The 25,243-nt window shown below is 37.8% G+C and overlaps 1 protein-coding gene across 6 annotated transcripts in view; it reads right to left on the reverse strand.

Moving 5' to 3' along the window:
• Positions 1-4,389: 4,389 nt before the first annotated feature.
• Positions 4,390-25,243, reverse strand: part of RIC1 (RIC1 homolog, RAB6A GEF complex partner 1) — a 51,921-nt gene continuing 31,067 nt past the window's right edge. For 3 of the 6 annotated variants that reach the window (XM_054185654.1, XM_054185653.1, XM_054185657.1), the window contains 20 exons: positions 25,040-25,131; positions 23,883-23,971; positions 22,718-22,862; positions 22,160-22,208; positions 20,847-20,999; positions 20,302-20,505; positions 18,898-18,936; positions 18,192-18,302; positions 17,502-17,591; positions 16,873-17,033; positions 15,744-15,882; positions 13,744-13,860; positions 12,096-12,824; positions 11,619-11,777; positions 11,376-11,509; positions 10,058-10,344; positions 9,065-9,259; positions 6,995-7,184; positions 6,666-6,854; positions 4,390-6,283 (listed from right to left, as the gene is read on the reverse strand). In XM_054185654.1, coding sequence (XP_054041629.1) covers positions 5,998-6,283; positions 6,666-6,854; positions 6,995-7,184; positions 9,065-9,259; positions 10,058-10,344; positions 11,376-11,509; positions 11,619-11,777; positions 12,096-12,824; positions 13,744-13,860; positions 15,744-15,882; positions 16,873-17,033; positions 17,502-17,591; positions 18,192-18,302; positions 18,898-18,936; positions 20,302-20,505; positions 20,847-20,999; positions 22,160-22,208; positions 22,718-22,862; positions 23,883-23,971; positions 25,040-25,131 — 3,558 coding nt within the window. In that variant the 3' untranslated portion in view covers positions 4,390-5,997. Of the gene's footprint in view, positions 6,284-6,665; positions 6,855-6,994; positions 7,210-9,064; positions 9,260-10,057; positions 10,345-11,375; positions 11,510-11,618; positions 11,778-12,095; positions 12,825-13,743; positions 13,861-15,743; positions 15,883-16,872; positions 17,034-17,501; positions 17,592-18,191; positions 18,303-18,897; positions 18,937-20,301; positions 20,506-20,846; positions 21,000-22,159; positions 22,209-22,717; positions 22,863-23,882; positions 23,972-25,039; positions 25,132-25,243 lie in introns of those variants that run through there. The other 3 variants (XM_054185655.1, XM_054185656.1, XM_054185658.1) reach the window with 3 other exon arrangements.

Raw genomic sequence — 25,243 nt, forward strand, 5'->3', positions numbered from 1 at the left:
TTTTTATTTGTTGTACTAATGTTTTCTTTGAGCTTGAAGTAGAAATACTGCTAACTGATACTGGAGTTAGCAGCTACAGTTAGAGCTATGTGTAAGAAATGCATGGCCATTAATGTAAAAATTATCAGAGCTGAGAAATGTTAAAATGAGGGCCCTGGCTGGTTGCCTGGAGAGGAACGTTCTTCTTTAAACAAGATGTGGTATGGAAGAGACACTGGTAGCAAAGCAGAGTGTTTTTTGCAAAACTAATAGTTGAGAGCAAATTTATTGTTGATCGCAGGTAGAAAAACTGGATGGAAAATTTTTCTAAATGTTTCAGTGTCCCTCTGCTTCCTTGTTCAGTATGAGCAGATTAGTCTTCTGCTACTGTGGCTTATTATTTCTCATAAAAAATATTGTGTGTCTTATTCTGTGAAATACACAAAAAAGCAAGCATCTGGTAATTTTAAGGCTGGAAGGGTGTGGGAATAGAAAAGGTCTTTATTCTTAGTGGGGGCATTAAGCAGCTAGTTGATTGGAATTCCCCTATTTTCATCTGAAACAATTTACATACACAGCCTTTTCTAAATTGCTTTACCCTTCCTTAATGCTGTAATTCTTCTGTGACTTTTGATGTCTTTGAGATTCTATTACGTTCTCTATTAACATACATAGTACTCCATTACATGTCTGTAGGTAAAAAAGATTCAGAAATAAGTACTTTAACAACTTAAGCATGTGTTTGTGAAGGAGGCCGGTACATGTTGTGGTTATGCAATCTAACGCAGCATTAGAGTGCATCACTGTACCTTCAGATTGCCTGTCAAGTAGACGTATGCATTTGAAGAAACAGTGTTGAGATAAGTGCAATGAACAGGAGAATTCCAGCTGTTGTACACAACTGACAGACTGTTGAGCTGAGTGGAGCTGTTCTGTGTTAGCAAGACCTGTTTTTGATGTCTCTCCAATCTAGGCTGGGTTGCAAGCCTGCTGGAAAAACACTAATCAAATAGACAAGATCTAACAAGTCTATGCAGAGCTAACTGTAGCATATGGGACAGAGCTGCTGAAGGGCTTGCCTGCGTGGTAATGCTGTTCGGTACTTTTTTCCTTGGGGGCTAACCCTAATCCAGTTCTTGGTGATAATCTGGACGGAGCCTGCAGGACGACCTGTCTTAGAACTTGGTATGTGGTCTTACTAAAGGGTGGCTAAAAAGCCATGCAAGATCAGTAACCTTAAGTGCTGTCACAAAACTCTGTGGCTAGACAACGTGAAGTTGCGTAAGCGTGACATCTGTTTTGAAGATAGAAGATTGGATTGTAGGTCTTCATGAAAATCTGTTCCAGTCTTGGAGGATAAATTAGTCCTAGAAATTAGTCGTGCTTCCCCATTCACTGCAGAAGAGGCTCTGTTGCGCTACAACACTTTATGGTTCTCTCAAAGCTGCAGATGCAGCTTGAGAACATGCCAAGGATAAAGCTGAGACTTGAGCAAAATGTATCAGCTGATTTAGGGAGATGTAGTCACTGCCACCTATATTTCAAGCAGCCTGCAAAGTATCACTGGCCATTAACAAAACAGTTTTTAAATTTCAGAAAGCTGTAAGAATCAGTCTTGAAAGTTAGTTAGAAGTAGTTTGTCCAGAAAGGAGTAATTGTGCAAGTCTTGGCTGAGACTCTGGAACACATACAAGCTTCAAAGCCAATAGGTACAGGTGAATTTAAGTAACTGTCTCATGAAGCCACACATGCATGGCTTACGCAGGGATGTTGCTTTTCTGTGGGTGATGGGGTGGTTATTTTTTTTGATAGGAAACAGTAATTTGAAAAAAGTTATGAAAGAGGGGTTAGGTGCCTTATGCCTGACCTGTTTAGCTAGCTTCAACCTCCAGTTGAGGGCTTTTGTGAAGTCTCTTAGCATGCTCTCTGGTAGGAACCTCTTTGAGTTTACTTCTTTCAGGTGGTACAGGGTAAATAGAAAGAGCAAGCTGTATCTTTCATTCTGAGTGGTATGAGAAGGCTCCTCCCTTTTCTGTGTTTAAGCACTGGGACTACTTTTGCCACTCGCCTTAAGTTGGCATTCGTCTCGCTGCCCACTAGAATATCTCAACAGTCTTCAGCCCTAGGACAGGAAACTATGATGAGACAGTAAGTTGGTCTGTGGCCTTGTTTTTTTTTTCTTGGGGGGCTCTCGTTTCAGTTGAGGCCAGCTTACCAACCTCAACAAGTCGCCCATCATCTCTTATAATATCACTGTAGCTGTAGACAACTTCTCCCCTCAGTTTATAATGCAAAGAAGGGACATCTTTTGTACAGGTTCTGGCTAGATCATGCGTTCGCGTATGTCTCTCTACTGAGCAGTGGAGCTCAACTTGTAGCTTACAGACACTTTAGCTCTAAAACTGTTCAAAATGGTTCCTTTGAGTAAAACATACTAGTGAAAAATGAGCTTACTTTTTGGTTGACAAAAGTGATGGTGAAAATTATGCCCAGAAGTGTGACTTCACCAAGCAGTTTTGCAGGTATACACTATGTGAGAGGCTTTTCCAAATGGGTAACAAGCAAGCGACTGTTTTTCAGAGGCAATTAGTTTTGTACAGGTTGAGAAACAGATCAAAAAAACTTGATGATATGCAAATGCTGGTAAAGAAGGAAATCAGACATCTTTCTATGCCATTAAATGCTTAAGTATACCAGGCTGGGAAGAACCAGGACAGCCAGTTTTATGTGAGCTGGATAAGTAAAGTGAGAGGAGAACAGTGAGTTGGAATTGCACAGAAAATGTTCACCCTCAGCTGGCTAAACGCCCCATTTTTCCTATGTGTAGGTTGAGGTCATAGTGCTTATTTGTAGACAAACAAACCTTTTGTGGTGGGTTAACCTTGGCTGGGTGCTAGGAGCCCAAGCTGCTCTCTTATGCCCTCTCCTCAGCAGGCCAGAAGGAGAAAATAAGATGAAAAAGCTCATGGGTTGAGACAGGAAGACTACTCACTGGTTACCGTAACAAGCAAAACAAACTGGCCCTGGGGAAAATTAATTTAAGTTATTGCCAATTAAAAATAAAAGTGGGATAGCAACAAACAAAGAGAAAAATTAAAACACCTTCTGCCAGCTTCTCTGCTTCACCTTCACTCTTCTACCTTTTCTTCCACAATGGTGCAGAGAGATCAGGGACAGTCAAGGGTCAGGTCATGGTCAGGCCGTAACAGTTCCTCTCTGCTGCTCCTTCCTCCTCACACTGTTCCCCATGCTCCAGCATGGGGTCCTTCCCATGGGATCCAGTCGTTCATAAACTGCTCCAAAGTGGATCTTCCTCTCGCTGGGGTAGTCCTTCAGGAGCGGACTATTGCATCACACGTTCCCCCATGGGCCACAGTTCTGCTGGGAAACCTGCTCCGGTGTGGGCTCTCCATGGGCTGCTGCCTCCTTCAGGGCTCATCCAGCTGCTGTGGTGTGGGCTCCTCCCCAGGCTGCAGCCTGGATACCTGCTCTGACATGCTCGATGGGTTGCAGGAGGACAGCCCGGTTCACCATGGTCTAAAATGATGCAACTGCTGAAGGAGAGTAGCAGAGCAGTAAGATACTAATACAAGAATGTTAGTGTATTGGTTAATGTATGTGTTTACTTGTACAGATCCACAGGCTCCAGGGATCTCTGCTCATGCCTGGAGCACCTCCTCCTCCTCACATTTCTTGTCATCACACATCTCTCTCACAGCTGCTGCACAGCACAGTTTACCCCTTGTTAAATACGTTACCGGAGAGGGGGCACCAGCTTGGCTGATGGGCTCAGCCATCATCCATGGGGTGTCTGACAGGGGCCACCGCCGCAGTCCCCCTTGCTACTACACCCCATACACCTCTCCTCAAAACAATGGGTGGATGTAACTTCAGAGATGCACTAATGAGGTGATTTTTAACTTAGCAGCTTGCTGCCTTCATCCTGTAACACAGGGCATAGGGGTGTGATGTGGCCAACTAAAACAGTCTTCATTGGGTGGTTTCTTTGACAGCTTTGCTTCTCTGAGACAACTTGCTTGAATTCTGGTAATTTACAGTCAGTGGCTTGAAGTCAGAAATAGTTATTTTCCACAGGAGTAACTTCAAGTAAAGTTGAATACATTTGTCTTTTAATTACAGGTATAACAGCAGTGAAATTGAAATACAAAATTAGCACATAAGATTTGCATAGAGATAATTACTACTAAAGTAGTACAAACTTCTAAAATTTCACAACTAAAAAGATTTAACTGCTAAACAACAGTAGCACAGTAGTAAGATACTAATATTAAGAATGTTAGTATATCAGTTAATGTATGCGTTTACTTGTACAGATCCAAAACCTGAACAGCAGAAAGTTGGTCAGGATGGGCTTGGCTTACATCATTACCACAGAATCACAGAAAAATATTAACTTGAAGCACAGTTTTTATTTCTTTTAACATAGATTACGCGGGTTTTTTATCATAAAAAAAACTTTAAGTATCCCCTTATAACAATAATGGATTTTGACGTCAGATCACAACAGGCTTGTAGGTATGATAGACATTATCTGTAACCAGTAGCTACAATACAGACTAAGCTTAACGCTGGGACTCTTGAACCAGATTTCTTTCCTGGAAGTTCAACATTAGTTGCAACTCTTAAATGGAAATTCAAGCTGCATTCACTAAAATCTCCAGCTTTCCAAGTAATACTCGCAATTATTGCACTTGTACTGGTTGTATTGGCTTAGTAAAGCCATTCTAAAGCAACAGTTTAATATTTGTACATTTTAAAGCACTTGATCTTATCTACAAAGGAAATAAAGATGATAAAAATCACAATTTATTTCAACTTAATTGTGAATATTCTTAATTTTCAGAGTTTAAATGGATGCGCATTTAGAAACTACTCTAGAAAAGCAGAAGATGCTGTAACTACCCTATGATGACAAGTTTGGTCCATGTCAGTAATCGAATGATGTTATAAAAAATAAACTAGTTTATTTTGTATAAAATGAGTAATGTTGCATTTTTGTTCAGATTGCACAGTACAAACAAGCTAATATCTAAATTAATACTGTTACAGGTAGTTATTACATAGGGACAGCAGCTAGAAAAAATAAGTACCTCCAAGCAACAGACTTCTGCAGCCAGCTTTCCATAACATTGTATGAAAGTTAAATATGTCTTAGTTACAAGTATGCATATTATAAAATGTTTGAAAAATGTTTAGGTATGAGCTGTTAAACTAATCTTCCATAGCAAGAGTATATGATGATTATTTACATTTAAAAAATTCATTTTTCAGAAAAGAATTTACAATGAAATAAATAACCTTCAGCAATCCCTTAAACCCAACTACAAGATCTGTAAGTGGCAGTAAAAAACCAGGTAAAGCCACCTTGTGTCAGTGTTAGGTCAGTGAAGTATGCCTCATCCAGAAAGAAGTGCAACTCTGCTTTAACTTTACTAGTCATCTAGAAACATGCACAATACATACAGGTACCTTCAAATACGGTACAACCTTGAGTATTTGTACAAGAGTATTCACAAAAACATACAATATATATTTTACAGTCCTTTAATACAAAATACGGTATCAAACCAATCTGAACTGCATTGATCAGACATTTCTTAGGCAGGCAAGCTGCGTAGGATAACAGTTTTTAAATTTAATCCCCTCTTCACCTTTTAAAGTCAAGCAAAAGATAAGCAGTTTCTTCAGAACACGTCTTGGTGATGTAAAGGTACTGATGAACATTAGCTGAACCAGTCTCTGTATGTATTCACTGTCTCTCAACGCTCTTAAGTATCAGAACCTAAAGCTGCAGTCTGAAGATAGCATTAAAAAAAAAAAACTTGCGTCCTTTTAAAATTATTAGATGAAACTGCTGCTTAATTATCCCCACTAAAGATTTCAAAGATTGAAATATTTAAAAAAAAAAGTTCACGAGCAAAACATGGAAGCATGTCTCAAGAGCTGGTCTGCTTCCTTTCACACCTGATGCTTGTTGGGAAGTTGTTCGTCTTCCATTTAAGACACAATACAGTCATAACTGCCTTCTTGGAATGAATCCTCATCCTCTGTCTTAGACTTGTCCTCTTCATGCCTGCTGGCACTGCTGCTACCAGCATCGCTCTGAGGGTTGCTGCCATGGCTAGATGAAGTCCTGCTTTCCTCAGCTCTGGGGCTCGCTTGCTCGGTAACCTTAGAAGGATTCACTGGCTGAAAAGCTTCAGGCTGTACTTGCTCTTCTGCTATTTCACTTAGTTTCTGGATCTGTGGTTTGATGATATTTAAAAATGGCTTGTACCCAGGGCTACAAAAACAAGGATACAGAACACCATGAGTGAATTAAAAAATAGTACTTCTGTCATATGCCTGAAAAGCAGCATTTCTTGGGAGATGTTTAACATAAATGAGTATTTTCTGTAATCCTTCCTGTACTGAAGCTTTTTTTTTTTTTTTAAATAGAGGAGAAAAGGCAACCATAATCAAACAGTAAAAGTTGGGAGGTTGGTTATTTTGGGTTGTTTTTCTTCCAGTTTGATCACAACTGTATTAAATGCCTGTGCTGAAACTTTCTGCAAAAGTGCTTTTAAATAACTGTTTCGGCTATGTCTGACATAACTCAAAGTTACTTTTTAGGTAACCAATTATCTACAACTGGAATGAAAATGAAGGTGGAAAGTAACGCTTACCAATCTGTAGAAGCCCATTTGTCAACAGCATATAGGCCAGTCTTGATATTCTGACAGATTTCTCTATCAATATCAGAGGATTGCATTATACTGAAAACCTGGTTGATTACTGAAGATTCTCTAAGGATAAGGCCTATGATAATACACCAATCCAGACATCCTGCTTCCATGAAGATATGTAGCAAGTACCTACACGGAAAAACAGTCTGCTTATTTCTTTTTTCACTCTGAATACAACATCCCAGTGTGATTCTGTAGACAGTGTTTCTTTCTACTAATGCTGCATACTACTCAGTTTAAGTTTCAGATGCAAAGATTACATTACTTACCGCAGCTGGACCTGTGATTTGTGCGGCCCTTTACTAGCCAGTTCTAGAGAGATATGTTCAAGCTCTGACTGAGTTAAACTTAGACTGGAGAAGTTTTCATCCACCATGGTCCAGTCGCCATCCACCATAGAACTTGTTTCAGTCAGGTCTGTTGCCGAACCTATGCTGCATTCGTCACCTATCAAAAACACTCAGAAACATAAGGAAAAAAGAAACTACTTACTTTAGTAAGACTCAGAATTTCTGAAATACTTCCTACAGAAACTGACAAATTACACAGTAATGCTCTGGAGTGTATCACACTGCTAAGAAGTTGCTTCAGGCCAACCCACTTCAGCATTCTTCTTCTCACACCAAATGGTAGAACTGTTATTGCTGGAATGCAGTAGTTTTTCTATCAAATAAAAATAATCCTGCAGAGTAGTATCAATAAGGGATCCTAAAGATGTGTTGGCAATCGTTGTAAGAACACAGTGACAGCCTCTTACATACTATAATCCTAGAATTAAGTCTGTAGGAAGGGCTGCAGTCTGTCTAAAGATACTGCTTTCTTAAACTTCAACTTTGTTAAAAATGAAGATGCAATAGCAAGTTCTCTTCTTCATACAGAACCCTGAAAATTATGAACCTTTGGTAATGCAAGTAATTGCCTGCACTAACTACAAAAAGTAAGTGTTTCCAATAAAAATATCAAGAGTAGATGAAGAGTAGATGTAGCAACAGAGTTTTCACAGGAACAGTAACAGCAAAGCTAAAACCATTATAGTGGTGAGTGAGGAAGGCACCCAACCTCCAGAACAGTTTCCATATTGAAGTAGATGCATCTTTTTTGTGGAGAATGTTTAGAAAGTCAGAAAGTTATTTTATTAGCTTCTGGCCCATAAATACCACTGCTGGATTAGTTATTTGTTAAGTTATTATTATTAGAATTCAGCTTACAACATTGTAAAAACTATTAATTTAGTTTCACTTTAGAAATAAACTGCTTCAAAACTTGTACTGAATTCCATTGAACTCAAAGGTCTTAATCCAGCCCAGAAAAATAGGATATACCTGTTTAAACAGTGGTGGTGGCAGACAGCAGTAAAAGATAGTGCAATAAAAAAAGAAATTTTCCCCATTTAAATTATGCTTTTTCTGTAGAACTTTTTAACAAACTTACTTAAACCTAATGCATTCTTGCACTCTCCAAAAGTAATAAACAAGAGCAGCAGGAGTGAAAATAGAACAAGGCAATGCCCAAGCACAGGGAGAGAATCTCACTCTTTCTTCATTTTTTGAAGCCCGTCAACTTTTTGAAGAGTAGTTCCAAGTGCTCTGACTCTCACAGGAGACCCTAGCATCTTGGGGAGACTGTAATTCACACTGAGCTACATAGACCTTTCCCCTAACAAAGTGGAAATCACGTGATGTAGACACCGTTGAAAATGTTGCTCTAAGCTTGAGGACAAGAGGGACTAATAAAAAGAAATGAATGGTCAGACAAACATTTCCTGGACCTGACTGCGGTCAGAAAAGATGCACAGAGAATAAAACTCCCCTTTGTATTTTCGTAAGCTGACCATCCGCTTGAGCTTTTAAAAAGCGATTTAAACAAAGCCATAGGAAAAAAGAAAACTACATGGGACTATAATTTCCTAAACGTCCTCAATAAAGAATGTATCTAATACCTTTCCAAAGAAATCCAAAAGCACAAAGCTCATGCATTAAAACAGTGCCAACCTGTGCAAGATGCCAACCCGTGCAAGAGACAAAGAAGTTACAACAGTCTTCCTAGACAGACCATAAAAATACTAAATTTCAAGTTACCACCACAGAACAGAAACTTCTGCGAATATCAATTTCATGTTCTACTTCAAGTACTTAAAGATGTATGACACGGGCATTACCCTTCTCTTGAAAAAATTTCAGTTCACTTTTCAACAAATCCTCTTTTTTTTTTCTCCTCTGAATTATGGTTATCAGCAGTTGGGAAGCAATAATACAGCAGTAGCATGCAAATATCAAAATACAAGTACGTACTTCCAGGTGCGTTTTTCCAATAAGCAGACAGAAGGAAGAGTGACTAACCTTTACTTAGCAAAGGAGAAAGGAACGCATCTTGCATGTGTGGTCCATGGGATGAAACTGTGTCAAGCTCTCTCTGAGAAGAGCCGATAGTGCCAAGCCAGCTGCGACTCCGAGGTGTGTTTGAAACCCCTGTGTCCATTTCCATGTTTACAAAGGTGTCTGCAGACTGAGATTTTAGCAGCTGCTCCCCCACGGCTAAAAAAAAAGAACCCACCAAAGGACAGGTCATGTAACCATCAAAAAGGCAATTTGGAAAGTCCAGGCATTACAAGAAGCTAAAACTTGTATCTAAGTCAATATTCAATTAGTTTGCTGAGGGATCACCAAAAGCAAGGGGATGCATCAAGTTTAGGTATTTCAAGAATTTCTGATCAGCTTTTTAGGGCAGCACTGGTGTAAAAGAAGTATCAGCTAATAAAGTGTTAGCATCAATAACTAAGTAACAGTGCTCCTACTATCAAAAAGAGGAAGACTTGGCATCTAGTATCAACTTTGCCTAAGAATGTAAACTAGTGAACCAAGAGATTAATACTACAAAGGAGGTTTACAGCAAGTTCACAAAATTCTTACCCTTTGACACAAATCAAATTTTAAATATTAGGAACATTCATTTTTAAATACAAAAAAGTTATTCAAATCCTTATCTAAAGACTAGATAAAAATGTTGACTTTAGTAATTTTCTGTAGCAGAATTCACATCGAAGAGCAATATCCACATTCAACTCAACATCTGCACAAGTGACAGCCAGTTCAGTGCACCTGAGAAAGCAAGAAACCTCAACAGGAACAGTAATGTCATCAGACTACACAACAGATGTCGTCTGTGCTCAATAGAATTCCTTCAGAAAACACACCCGGTGTGAGAAAGCTGTGTGGGTGGCAAGCCTCAGCCTGCTCTTTGCTTGGCTGAGCTGAGGAAAGACAGATTGAGACCGATGGGTGTAGGACTGCAGGAGAGAAACCTAGTCCAAATCAACTCAGATGTTACAGCACCTGTCTTGTACTTTCCATTCTTGAACGGCGAATTAACGGACGAAGCCGGTATGACTGGAAATGGCCACAGGAAATCCTTGTGTAGCTTCTTCAAAGCAAACACAAAATCCTCCACGCGGGCAGCTCTGGTCCGCTCCTTGCACAGCCACCCAATCAGCTCAAACCCTAACTGTGCAGCAAAGCAGCCCAGGTCTTTCAGCTTGATTTCTTCTAGCAGACGCCGAGCGTGCCGCCAGAGCATCATGTCAATGTACATGTTCTCGGCACAGTCACTGTCTTTACTCCACCTATGCACAGACCACAGAACAGTGACATTAATTAAAATGGAGTCATAAAGGCTGTTTGTCAGCCACAGCCACAGTACACTGAGTGATCACAGTAATAGCTGGAGCTTTCTATAAACCAACAAAAGCAGTTTCCACCAGTCCTTGCTATTTATGTTCTCTATAAGATCCCACTGCCTCAACAGTAAGTGAAATAAGGGAAGGTAATAACAGCAGCAGCAATGTTGATAAGAGTATTAAACTATTAGCAATGCAGAAAAAAAGTAAAGGAGAAGAGTTAGAAGGTAGATGCCATTGCAAAATGAGTTCTGAGAAGCAGGTTTAGAGAACAAGTCAGCTATCAGTCTAGGACTCTTCCTATCAAAACTCTTAAGATAGTACTCTCCATGGAAAATTACTAAATAAAAGCATTTTAACTTATATTAAGATTGCTTTGAAGGTCTTATGGTCAGAAAAAAAGCCAAAACCAAGATAACGATGAATCTGAGCTCAGTGGTGCTTCTGAAACATTAATACCAATCAGTATGAATTCTGTATACAGCAGTTTAAGAGGGATTGACCCCAAGGTGTAAAAGGCTCTATTTATGGCTTGGCAACACACTACTAGATCAAGATGTACACAGTATCGCAGTGCAATGTATACTATCATGCAGCAGTACTGTGAGCTGTTCAAGATGTATCTTTCAGCAAAACAGATCTTTGAAATACAAGGTACGCGGTCTCACTAGCTATTGAAATTACTACATATCCATCTGGTGGATTCAGAGGCTTTTGGTCAGCAAAATCCATGTAAATGTGTCTGTGTATATATGCACACAAACACATACTTACATGCGTGAGAATACAGTCTCCCAAGAACGTAAGAGAGAGGCATGGATATTATGAAAAGTCAGGAAAAGACAAACGCAAAAGGATGTGGAGGGAGACTATGACAAATCTAACTCTATCATATAATCTACTTCTATAACTTAAATTGGTAAGAGAGTTAATACAATACTTAAAGTGGGGAAGGAGATGACATTACTACCAATTACCTTTTTCCAGATGGCCCAGAGGGCATACTCAGTGTTTTTGTCAAGTTAAATTTGCTATGGAGATTCTCTGCTGATTGGGATAAACTAATGCTGCGGTGTCTGAAGAACTCAAAGCCACTACTTGAACTAGGTTCCTAAAAACAAGAAAATCGAAACATACAGTCAAAGAGCAAACACACTGTGTAATAGCAAGATTAATCATACAGGGTTCGATGCACAGTATTTACTATTTTCATCACAAACCTGAGTTGTTGGTGTAGCTGGAGGTGTCTCTGTTTCTCCAGAGCCAATGGCTTTAAGAAATCTGATCATATGACGACAAAGATCCCACTTTCCCTGCTCTAAGGCAGTATTAAATAGGAGAGTAGCATGTTGCCTGCTCACTGCTGGAACTTCCATATTCTGCAAGTAACAAAGCATAATTAAGTCATTTGTTTTTGCCGTTGAGCAACAAAAGTCCTATTAAGTCAAGCCACATCATGTCACATTCACGTATACCAGAGGTTAGAAGAAGCAAATTTCATGCTATTATTTTCCTTTTTATAACAGTAAACTGCTTACATTGTGTGATATTCCCCCTCTTCATAACTGACATAATATCAACAGCGAACTGTTAAATTGAAAATTTGTTTAATATGTGTAACTTTGGTATGAGAATATTTTTTAAGTACTACAAATTAGCAAATATCACCTCTCTTGCAATATATGAGGTACCATTACCTGGAGGATAATAAGGTAAGAGGCAGCTGTGTCCAAGTCCTGGGCCATTAAGCACTCTTCAAATAAGTCCTTCGGGTTTCCAACAGCAGCAAAAAGGTAATTCCACAGGGCATATTCTGTCTTCCTAGCACAATGAACAACTGTCTGCAGGAAGAGGGGGAACTCTGTAATGAACTTCGCCACAGTGGGAAGCAGAGGGTCGGGAATGGGTTCCCGCGAGGTAGCTTCTTCTTCCAGCACTTCATGAAGCATCAGTTCTAGTACGTGAGGAAAGTATGGTAATGTGGCACAGGAGTGGGCCAAAAGCAAGGCTTGTTCACCGAGGTTCCTAACCAAGAGCTGGCGTAAAATGTGATGGAGGTAGATCTGAGAGGTTCTCTCAACAATGGAGAAAGGAAAGAGAACCTCTAAATGTTCTCTAGCACTGGTTTGAGTGTATAAACAGTCATAGAGCACAGTGTCATTAACAGCACCAAGAACCAAGGCATCTTCAAACAAAACAGCCAATGGGTATATGTTGATGTGGAAAGGCAGCATGATCCGTCTTGACAGAAAGGAATGTGGTTTTCGATGATCTCTGGGAAACAGTGGAAGCCAGACTTTCATACCTGCCCCACCACAGCTGAGCCACAGAGCCTCCAGTAAGTGGCGTTTCTGTTTGTTGATCCTGCAAGTAGTCCATACATTTTCAACAGACTGGGCTAGGACAACTGGAGCACAAAAAGGCAGCTGTTTTTAAAAAAAAAAAAAAGAATGAAAAAAATAATAAGAATTCATTATTCCTTTTTTTTTTTTTTACCCTCTTCACATGAACTCTTTTTTCACCTAAGGACTACTCACTTCAGAACATGTTATTCTTCTAACAAAGAAATAAATCTGCTTATCCCTTAACCACCCTAGCACCTGGGAAAACATCACTTATTATTTATTTTAACTCAAAAGACATTTCTTTCACTTTTTTTTTTTTAACCTCCTCACACTTAGTCAAGAAGCCAGAGGTGCGAGAGTAAGGGAGGAAAATAAAAACCTGGTCTCTGTCTCTTCAATTAGCCCAAGAGTCCAACCTAGAACTGACAACATTACTACAAACACCAAATTTGCTAGTGTTTCATTGAGCTGCAAACAACTCTTCATCTAAACTTTTTAGATTTCACTTTCCCAAAGTGCTTGTTCCATGAAGTGTTTTTCATCAGCACAGAAAAATTGAAAAGTTCAGTCACTGATTTCTATTACTGTAGTTTTTTAGGAACTTTGTAAATATGCTCCACAAAAAACCCTAATGGTCCATAAACATACAGAACAGTTTTAGATAGACTGGACATTTTCTGTCATCAGTGCACAACAAGTTTTGCACAGGACCTTTATGCTTAAGACTCATATCTTCCGCTGCAACACAAAGAGTAAACAGAAGTAATAAATACTTTAGTTAGACATTCACACAATTAAGTGGTAATGTTTCACAGATTCTTGGGGGGGACAGAAATCACAGTAGTGATTTACTTCCAGCTACAATTCAGCTTCTAAGTGTAGAAACTGCCTTGCATGATAGACCTCTTTTCTTTATGCCCGAACCACTCCTGACATAACTTCTTCAGTCACTAACATCATCTTTCAAGTCATATACAATATTCCACATATATTTACTCACATGCTTCCTTTGATTAGGATTATTATCCTTATCTCGTATCTGTGGTCCAGATCGATCCCTTTGCAACATGATGAGTTGTCCTGCTAAGTTTAGCATAATACTTTCAGCCTCACAAGCCTAAGGATAAAAGAGTATTATGTAAACTATTTAAGCTTTTTGAATGCATGATTTTACCCATAACCATGATACAAACCCAGAATAAAAAGAATAAAGTAGCTGTGCTGCTGTACAGAGGTGACTAATAACCAAATTCACTGCAGAAGGACTCAGAAAAATGAAGTAGAACTGAGTACCTGCAGGCAGATTCTTGTGCAAAGGAGTAAATGCTGTAAGGTTTCTTGTTCACTAGACTCATTCCATGTGTTTATTTGATATGGGTTTTTTCCAACTATATCTGTTGGCATGGGCAAGCCACCAGTATTTTACGAAAAATAAAGCTCTGTATTCTTATCAGTATCACCGTTATGATTGCCAGTATCTGACTGCAAAGACTAACACTGGTACATAAGCCAAAAAGAGTCGAGCCAAAAAGAGCTGAGCTACATTGGTACAGCATCTTGAACTTCTAGAAGCTACAGTTAGAGAAAAATCTTTCTAGTTAGGTATATCAAGAAAGCAAAATATACCTTCTATAGCAATTTATTTCAGAACTGCTTCACATTAATTTTAAACAAAGTTGCTGGAGCTAATACCATGCTGTGCATGAAGTTTAGTTTTAAAATACATGGGTAGATGTATGGTAGAGTCGCAGCATCAGAGGTTAAAGTCACTAATAGGTAACAGCACTGAAAAGCCTGATACACTCTGCTAAGTCAGACACATTGTTTTGTCTGCAGTGCAGTGTCACATTCAGTGCTAACATTAGTAAGTTTCTTTTGGTCAGGAGGATTGACAAAGTTTGAAGATATGGGCTTTTAGAAAGAAAAAGGGTAATATTTGTTCAGTCTGAAACTAAGTTTAAAATATTACTAGTGCTCTAAAAAGCTTCAGTAGGTATTTTTCAAAATTAGGAAACACCATAGGTCAGGTAGTTGAGGAATAAGAATGCTGACTCACAACACGATGGACTAGAAAACCACATGCACGTTGCCTTTTATGCCTTTGTCTAAGATCATATCAAAGTCTCACGACACATTCAGCATTGCGGGACACTAAATTAGAATGAACTGAAGAAAGCAAGTGCAAACCTTCAGATTTTACATCTGTGCTGTTGCTTTCGTATCTGGTAGTGGCACTGGTATGTAGAGAAAAATACGCACCTTCATATGTCTGGGTCCTGCCCCACAGGCCACACAACTTCCAAACTATCTTAAGGCAGCTGCTCTGATGAGAAAATGTGCTTCGTACTGCAGCTACTCAAACAGTTAAGCTTAATTTGTTTACACCACAGACAACAAAAATCGAAGTTCTCTTTGCACTGCGCTTTCAGGGGCCTGAATAAACTCCTAGAGTTAAAACAGGGCTTCACATCTTAGTCATTGTTTGGCTGTTGACCTATCTCCTGACATAACTAATGTCAGAGATTATCTTACTTTATTTTAGCATAGTAGGAAATTGACTACAAGTAACCCGATAGATTCATATGCCATCTTTTCCTTTTTTCTGTTTATTCTTTGAGTAATGGACCCAATGCTGCACAAATGGCACTTCCTATTGCCATGGATTGCTTTGGTATTCAACTTCTAATACACAATAGAGAAACATACCCTTGACATAGTTAAGTTTAATTTGTCCTCCAAGATTTGGCCCCAAACTTTACAAGGTGACAAGAGAAGCTATGAAACAGAAGTAAGAGTTTGTATTTTATTTCCATTATCCCTGCCCCCAGTTCACACACAAAATATCTATATAACAAGCATCAGAAAAAACACGTTTGGCATTTTACCACATAGAACCACCATTGATTTATGATTCATTTATTAGCCAGGTAACCTTTGAGGACTAATCTAAAAAATCCAGGCACTGAGTCTTTTAAATTTTGAGCACTATAGACCTGTTACCTGCTGAGGCATCTTCAAGGTGATGCCAGTCTCTGTCCTCACTGATGTCAATGTAACAGACACTACAAGAAAAGGATGAGGAATGTACCGAGACATCGACACTTCTTGAAGAACCTGGATACTGGCAGTAGGGTTAAGACTGAAAGGAAAGATGACTATGTTTAGCAATTTTAAAATAGTATTTAATGTAAGATTAATATCTTGAAGTAAGCCTAATGGAAATAAGCAACCTCAGCAAACAGTTTACTCTACAGGCCAAAATGACTTTCCTTTAACAAGGAACGCTACATAAAATTACCAAATAAACCTAACCTGGGCTACTTTATCTTGATAGTTCTGGGGAATACAGCTATGAGTGAATAGAACACAACATCAGATACTTCAGAGTAAGACTCTATACATGCTTCAATAAGATAATTCCAGTGTTTAGATTTTGTTGGGAGTTTTCTTTGAAAAGCATTGAAAATATTTTCCACTAAAGTGGATCAACAGCTTGCTCTCTGCTTAAAAAAAAAAAAAAAAAAGTCCCTTCTTGCCGAAACCAAGATACCTTAGCTTTAAGAAAAATCACCTGCTTAGGCACTTCAAAAAATGATATGGGAATCTATCTCCTTCTTAGGTTCACTAATCTTAACCGTCTGAAAGTATCTGGCTCTTACGTTGCTACTTCTTTTGCATGAAAATAGCTCCCCACAACCACACCACAGACCAAACCTTTTCTCTCTTCATCTTTGCTACTCCGCTATTGCTTTCACCAGTTCCTACTTCTAATGTTAGAAACATTTTTTATTAAACCATGCAAACATGTGGGTGCTTTCAGTACCTTTTCCTTCTATTTACATTCAGTTTTCAAGTTCCTGTTGGCTAGAATGTGTTTGTACAGACAGCTGGAAACGCGCATACTCAGTCACTACCTCCACACCTAATGGGTGTTATCTGCATGCGCACAAGCGACAGCAATCAAGAACTATCACTTGTGCATATAGATAACACTTACCCCTCTGCATTTTAAAAATCTGACTCCACAAGTTATCAAACAACTTTATATTATCGTAAGAATTTACTCAGACTGAGAACAGATTTACTTACAAGTACATTACTGAAAAAGCATTTAAATACTGATACTCACCCTTCAGGCCTTCTCTCAATACTGTAAAGGCAAATGGAACAATCTGCTCTGAACAATATTACAATGTCCCGGAAGACACTCAGTAGTAACGTGTCTGCTTGCACTTTGGTGATATGTGCAAATGCATTGTCAAGATTAGACGTTCGCAGGTAGATTCTCAGCTACAAGGAAAAGGAGTAGTTTGAATACAGGTTCTGTTTACCAACAAACTAATAGTAATTCCATGTTCAATTATTTTCTTTTTTTTGTGGAATGGTGTCAAGGATTTCTAGCAAGACACATTACTGGGTTTTTGTTTCATCAAATGTTATATTGCATTATATTATTGCATCCAAAGTGGGTAAAGAACAGTACAGACAAATCTGAAGTACTGAACAAGAGAAGTAAAGGAGTTTTATTCATTAGTGTTAAAAAGCAAAGAGTAAGTAAAGCTTTTCTGCCTATCTAATTTAAAACCTTATAAAAGTGTCGCAAAATACTTCATATTCAGAATACTTCGTATTAATACAGAATTTCTGAACATGACCAAAAGCCACCTATGTATCAAGCTTTTCATATTTATACTACTACTGTAGAACAGGTCCGGTATTCTAAACATGATTTATTTACGTTGAAGAAAAATACCTCACCTCTTCCTGATGATCATTTAAATTATAACATGCAAGAACAATGAAGTCATTCCACCACGCTAAGCCACCTGTTACCACCATATTTTGCTCCTGAAAAGAAAAAAAGCAAGCAAATGACATACATGTGCCTATTTTTTATATACTTATACACACACACACATTCTATGAATAATTTCTGAAAGCCATACATGATCTTTATAAGCCTTATTGATAATGGCAAGAAAACCTATCTATATGAAGTTTTTGTTGTTTAAAAAAACCAAAGTACTAAGGAATGATACGTGAAGGACAATCATCATCTTACAAAACACAGCTCCACAGTTCCTTATGCTAGAGGCATCCCTGAACTCTCTCAAATTAACCTTCTGTTTCTGGCCAGAACTTACGAGCTTGGCATCCAAAGCTACAGCTCACACAAACTCTCAGATAAGCCATATGGGAGTAAGCGTCTGACTATACGCACTCAGATTTGGAAACCTTCTAATGATCAGAACAAATTTCGTGCCAAGTCCGTAAGATAAGTGGTTCAGCCATTTTATGAAAAGCAAATGCAAAAGCAACGTCCCTAATCCCAGGTGTGACTACAGGTTCTTTATTTGAAAAAGATATTTTTTTTATTTTCTCCAAGAGTCACACTCCGAGAAATACAATTTCCCCAGCATACCTGAATAAAGTACCATAACCTCTCACCTGTGTAATGTTTCCAAACAGCTTCCATTTTTTGGTGAGTAAAGAATAATGTGCAAAACCAAACTTGCCAACAACAGCTACATTCTGTCCAAGCTTGTCAATAGCTGAAAACTGTTCAAAGAGAAAAAAACTTCAGAACTTCAGATGGGAACTTATTTTAATGATATATCTTACCCAAGTACATCACTATAAGGCAATATAATGTCAGATTCAGAACTTGTAAAGTATCTTCATGTTTTCTACTTTACTGCCCAACACATATTCTTTCTGCAATATAAAACAATGATTTCAGCTTCCAGAGCTCATCCAACCCTAAAGGGCAGTTATAAAAACCCAATATTTTTAAAGAAGCAAGAACACAAAGAGACCTTATAGCAGCCTTCCAGTACCTAAAAGGGGCCTACAGGAAGGATGGGGAGTGTAATGATAGGACGAGGGGTAACAGTTTCAAACTGAAGGAGGATAGATTTAGATTGGATGTTAGGAAGAAATTCTTCACTATGCGGGTGGTGAGGCAGTGGAACAGGTTGCCCAGGGAGGTTGTGGCTGCCCCATCCCTGGAGGTGTTCAAGGCCAGGCTGGATGAGGCTTTGAGCGGCCTGGTCTAGTAGTTGGTGTCCCTGCCCAGGGCAGGGACCTGATCTTTAAGGTCCCTTCCAACCCAAACCATTCTATGATTCTATAACATATTCTTAAAATAACTCACCCTTATAGGCCAGTTGCTCTCTAGATACGTACTATGAATCTAAAAAAAAAAAAAACAAGGAGAAAACGAAAACCATGTAACTATACCAAGCACTATTAAAGTAGTGACTAATTATAATGTTCTAAAGGAATATGTACAATGTCCATGCTTTCCCAAAAAACTGGCTTACAGGTTTTTAATGCTGGGTTTTCTTTTTTAAATACAGTTACTTCCCCCCGCCATTCCCAAAAGTTACTGAAGCCTAAACATCAGCCTGCTTTTAATATAAGAAATATAGAAATGTGTTAACAACACACAACAGCTAATACTCTATTACAGATTGATAGTCAAAATTTGCTCTGTTTCCCCCCTAGGTACTTCTTCTCCATCAGAACTTTCATGGGAGCATAAAAGTTTTGATAAACACAGCGTTCAGGAAGGACTTTCAATATAAGGATTAAATTTTTTAATCCCATCAGAAACACACACCAGCACTTCAAAAAGCCTCTTTAGGAGAGCGTTTGATTGAGATATGTCAAATTATTCTTGATCCTGGATTCTTCACATCACATGGGATGATACAAATCCAGGTTCAAACTCCAGTCCTTGGCATGACACAAGGCAGTAAGTGCCCTCATTACCCAACCACTGACCTCCCCCCTCCTATGCCAGTTTCAGAAGACAGAAGAGCTACCTGGACAGCTAAAGTGGAAATTCAACAGTATCTAGAACCTGACATATGTGCCTGGAGTCCAATACTGTTTAATAACACCCATTCATGTACTATGTGAAAAACAAAATCTTGTGGACCTTCTAAAAACTTGTATTTAGAAAAATATCTACCAATTCAAGCATGGAAGAACAGGCACTACAGTTATAGATTAAAAGCTATCGAATTTCTCCTCTGTATTACAGAGAAAATAGAATCTGCGCCATTACTAGCCCTGGAAATAATTCACAAGCTTGATACCGTGAATTTTTAATTACGTACTTAAATAGATGCCATCTAAGACTGCTTGAAAATACAGCCAAAGTCTGAAGGCTGTATTCATCAGCTGAATATGCTTAAAGAAATTTGCATAAATAAAAATGTCTAAAGGATTTCTTGGGTGTTGCACTTATTGTTCCTTTCGAAGCATAGGAAAGTAATTTAAGTACTCTTTCCTGAAGTCAAAAAGACATTTCTACTTTTTTATTGGCTAGGATGCAAATTCGCAGCCACAAGGCTGAGATGGACAACATTCCTTTACCATTTGGCAATAAAAAAAAAAGCTGTACCAAAGGAAACCCAAGAAGCAATTAAAAGGCAATGATCTCATACTAGAGGAAAAGGGTATGGCACAGAGTGATGAGATCAGCTGCAAATTCCAGTCCTACAAACTCTTGCCAAGCACAGAGCACGTATGGGCAACCAGTGACAATTACCTGTACAACATGCCAATGCCTGTGTCCTAGTAAAGTGCTTAAACCCTGAGAATCTAAACCGCCATCTGAAAATGGGCCTCTTTCCCTGGTAAGCTTATGTTCAGAGTGTGCTGAAGTATTTCTGGGATTCTGAGCCTGTGTCGCATCTCCACAGTTCAAATACAAGCGATCTTCTCCTTGAAGGAGGACTTGTTCCTGGTTACTCTACATTAAAAATGAAACAACAAAAAAAACAAAAGGAATTTTGAACTCCATGTACAGAAAACAAAGGAAATCACATGATCAATATATTAACAGGTTCTACGTAAACAATATGAAAAATAAGCATTAAGGCAGTTCTTGGTTTTTGTATCACTATGTAGGTTTTATGTTACAGTAATGCATACCAATATTTTCAAAGTTTAAAGGCTCTATGATAAAAAAGGAAGAGCAATCTAATGGCTGCAAAACAGACTTAAAACCTGTTAGGAGAATAATTCAGAGGTCACCTGAAAACTGGAAATATGCCCTAAAATAAGGATATATTTATCAACAAAAATACTTACCATACAAGGATTAACAGTGAGTGCACTCTTGATGAAATGAAACTGCAGAATACCAAATTGGCGAGCTTCATTATTTGCATCTCTTTCAGACTTCATGTTTGAAGAAGAATTCCCATCAATAACCCACAGGTGATACCCTTCTGATCCCCAGGTCTGAATGTAAAAGAATAGTAATAATAAAAACCCAAATCCAACACTATATATTCACAGAAAACACGAATCACATAAACTTACTGTAACTGATCTTATGATAGACTTAAGCCTGGTAAAAAAAAAAAACCAAACCACAGTTTGGTGTTCCAAAACATATTATCATAGAAACCACAGTAACCCATAGCAGTAAAATCCACAAGGAATAATAAGAATCTAGCTTAAATTCTTTCCTTTTTTACATAAAAAATGTTGATTAAATAAGAAGTAACTACGCAAGATATCATATATGTAATGAAGACTGCTTGATTTGCAGTTTAAAGCAACTAACAAAGAATCCACAAACATAATCAGGTATGACAAAATCCCGATCCCCAAAATTATACTAATTGTTCATTAAATTCAATGGTATCAGAATTTCAGTCTTTGGGGTTTTTTTAAAAGGACATTGTACTGTCCTTGCATATATGCACATCCACTTGGGATGCATGTTTACAGTTGTCAATCTTCACAGCAACTAGGCTATACATAAATAAAATCAAATGTTTTAGGAGCATTGTACAAAAGTCATCATGGTTTGTACAACAGGCCTTGAAGACTGTGTTTGGCATTTATCAACACCTACTGATTTGACAGACTAGAAGGATTTTGTGTTAATTTGTTTGTATTAAAACATCGGTTATGTTTCTCTTGAGTTCATACTCTGAGTTAAGCTACTCCAACAGCCAAAGGTAAGCTAGTAATTTTAGGGAAATAATTAAGTTTATAATTAGTGTTGTTTTGATTTTCACATTGTTCTCTGAAATAAAGTGCAAGATTTAAAAAAAAAAAAAAAAAAAAAAAAAAAAAAAAAAAGAGAGAGAGAGACAGACATTCAGGAAACCCAAAAGTGTTCATTCTTCATATTAAAAGCAAAGCCAAGAAAAGGCATGTACATGGCATGATCAGGCATATACATGGCAGAAAAAAAAATAATCATAAGCTGTCCCTTTTTCCCTCCTCTTTAAATACAACACTGGTGTTAAGTGTGGCAAAGGCACCTTACTCTTTAAAAGTAATAAATCTAAAGAAAGCCAGTCTCATTTTCTGAAAAGCTGTTTTACTAAAAATAATTTAAAAAATTAATAGCCTTCCTATTACAGTATTTTTACATGCATATTTACCATAGAACTGATCTTTAGAGGGTCCTTTTTGGCACCATCAGACTGATACCTTAAAAACAGAACAGAACAAGTTTGAGTTTGGAAACAACTTCATCAAAATAAGGAATTATCTTCCTATCTTTGCATTGTCACATGGTTCTATATTGAACTTCAACTCAAACTATAAAGCCTCTTTGATCCATGACACTGCATAAAAGGCAATGCAATTGTCAGATATCTAGCATAAACTGTTTGAATTGTGATTTCTGGATGTTAGCATATTTTCAGCTAATATATACTGGCACTGAGGGAATTTTAATATTTGCCTGCAAAAGCCTGCCCTTATGATAATTTGCTTTAATGGCCAAAAAGACCATTACAAAAATAAAGTAATAGATTTTAATTTATATTCAAGTATTCCCTCCTAAATATTACTCAGTGATTCCAATATTTAAGGAATTATAACGGAAAAAGATTTTAAAAAGCTAATTCAGTGAATTAGTTTCTAATTGAATGCTTTTAATTAGAAAAATAAAAGTTTCTAGCAAAACATTTCACATTTTCATTAAAGATACTCACGCAAAATCACCTCCTAAAGTACAGATTAGTTGAGCACCAAAAACACTCCATAAGGACAAGCCTCCACATTCCCAGGTCACCATCACAACACAGCTATCAGGTGACCATCTGATTAGTTTAACAGGTCCTGTTTTATTCCAAATATCTGTTTTAAAACAGACAATAAAATACCATGTGAAAAACATCGAATGTCCTTCAACTGTTTTCACTGTAAGAGTAGAAACAAAAATACATGGAAATAAATATTTGATTTTTCAATTAAATCTTCTTTGCTGCATTCATCAAAGTGACCATATCAAAATGAGTAAGCAGCAAATGAAGAATTCATGTTTTCTTTCCAATACATGTTTAGTTTCATAGGAAACTAAGAATACATAAAAACAGGCCAGAAATACACTGTGCTATGACGCAACCATAGAACTGCAATTCCGGCTAAATGATTTTTAGGACAAAAGAAGATTTTATAGTCATGCTTGAAACATCTTCCTTTGGTACACCGCACAACTGTAAAACTCTTATTTACAGATTTGTTTTTTCTGTTGAAACCTAATAGGCACACACTTTTCAGCTGAGGATGCAATTTACCCACTTTGTATATTCCTCACTCTCAAGCCCATAATACTCACCACTACTACATGAAGAATTTCACCAGGGTTTTGTTCACTGCAGTTGAGGCAGGGTGCTGGATTACTTAGTTTTTTTCTGTACCCTACACGTCAGGTGTTTCAAGTTTATTTATACCTCTTTTATATTCATTATCAGTTTTGACAATAACCTCTCATTTTCTTAGGTGAGTAATGGAAAACTAACCTCAAGAATACACATGGGAACTACCAAGATCTGCAGCATTTAAAAAGGAACAACCAGAAGCAGCACTGTCTGTTAACTGCTAATTCAGATTCAGTTTTAGCTAACAAAAAACCCCCCAAAATACTCACAAACAAACACCAAAAACTCTCATGTATGAAACACAGCCAAAAGTCAGTTAAAAAGCACACAGATAAAGAACAAATAACCAAGAGTAAATCACTACAAACATACAAGAGTAAATACTAATCACATCACTGACAATGCAAACAACAAACAGTGTTAACTAGCCAAGGATAAAAATATTCTTTAATACCCTAAAAACAGCTGGAAAATTCTAGCAATAAAAGTAGCTCACCAGGATATTGTTTTGGTGTCAGTTCCAATTTATGAGAAAACTGCATGGCGCCAGTGGTGGTATCTATGGTATAAACCTGAACGGAGCCGCTGTAAGAGATTACACATGCTTTAGATTACAGATCATTTAGATTCCTCATCAGTTTCGAGAGGTTAATAAAGCTGCTTTTTTCTCACCAATACCAAATTTATCTAGAACGGAAACATTGTGTCAAGTAACACTCAAAGAATTTTATGAAACAATCTATAAGGTACTTTTCAGAAGACAGCAGAGGACCCAAAACACTAGCCCTATAATAACCAATGTACTAAGACTATTTAGTTTTCTGAAAATACACATGCACACACAATCCACATATATTTATGGCTTTGAACTGCAAGACAATCCATGAGGAAAATCAGTTTTCACTCAGTACTAAAGTTTCATCAAGAGTGTAGTAATGCATGCCAAGATCAATGAATTATAGTAACTATTCCTGTTTCAGAGACAAACACCTACACACTGCATTGTAACTACAACCAAAAATACTATTTCTTAAGAAGACAGTCCACCCAGATCTTTTGAAATGCTCTAAATAACAAATAAAATATAATAATAATGAAAAAAAATGCTGCATTCTAGACCAGCTAGAGCAGTATTATACAGGAGGAACTGTCTTAAAGGAGCAGTAAGCAAAACACCACAACTAAAAGCACTTTTGCAACATTTAATTTAATTTATAAAGATTCACAGTTACTGAAACAGGCAACATTTCTCCTGACCAAATCAACACTTCACAGAGCATTTTCTCAGTTGGGTGCAAAGTGCTGATTCTTGTCCAATAATATTACAATTAGCTGCTTAAAACTGACTTTATAATCTTGCTTTGAGATTAACCGGGACAGCACCACTTTCCAATCCCTGCTGCTGGTCCAGGCTTTTAATTTTTTTCCAGAGCTAAACAGCGAGCATCAGTTTCAACGGCAGTTCAAGCAGGCAACCATTTCTTTCCTCTTCCCTCCCACCTTCTTGATAATGCAGATTATACCATCTCTAGGAAGACTGACCATTTTCATCTTTACAGCTCTTGCAACACAACTTGCTAAGAAGAAACTAGTATTTAAGCTTTATAATGAAATAACTTCCCCGCCTCATTGAACCAGCCATACAAAACTTACTTGGCACATCCAAATGCCATTAGCCTGTATTTGTTATTTACTGCCACACAAGTTCCATCAATCACATCTTGTGCCCAAACACCATGGAGCTGCTGTAAAGAAAGGAATTCACAGAGTTTTTGATTAAACATTGCTTTTATTCATGATAGTCAGCTTCTACCCATGTATACTGTATTACAGATCTGCCAGTTGGCCTTCACCACC

This window comes from Rissa tridactyla, chromosome Z, assembly GCF_028500815.1.
Source record: "Rissa tridactyla isolate bRisTri1 chromosome Z, bRisTri1.patW.cur.20221130, whole genome shotgun sequence".
Taxonomy (NCBI): Eukaryota; Metazoa; Chordata; class Aves; order Charadriiformes; family Laridae; genus Rissa; species Rissa tridactyla.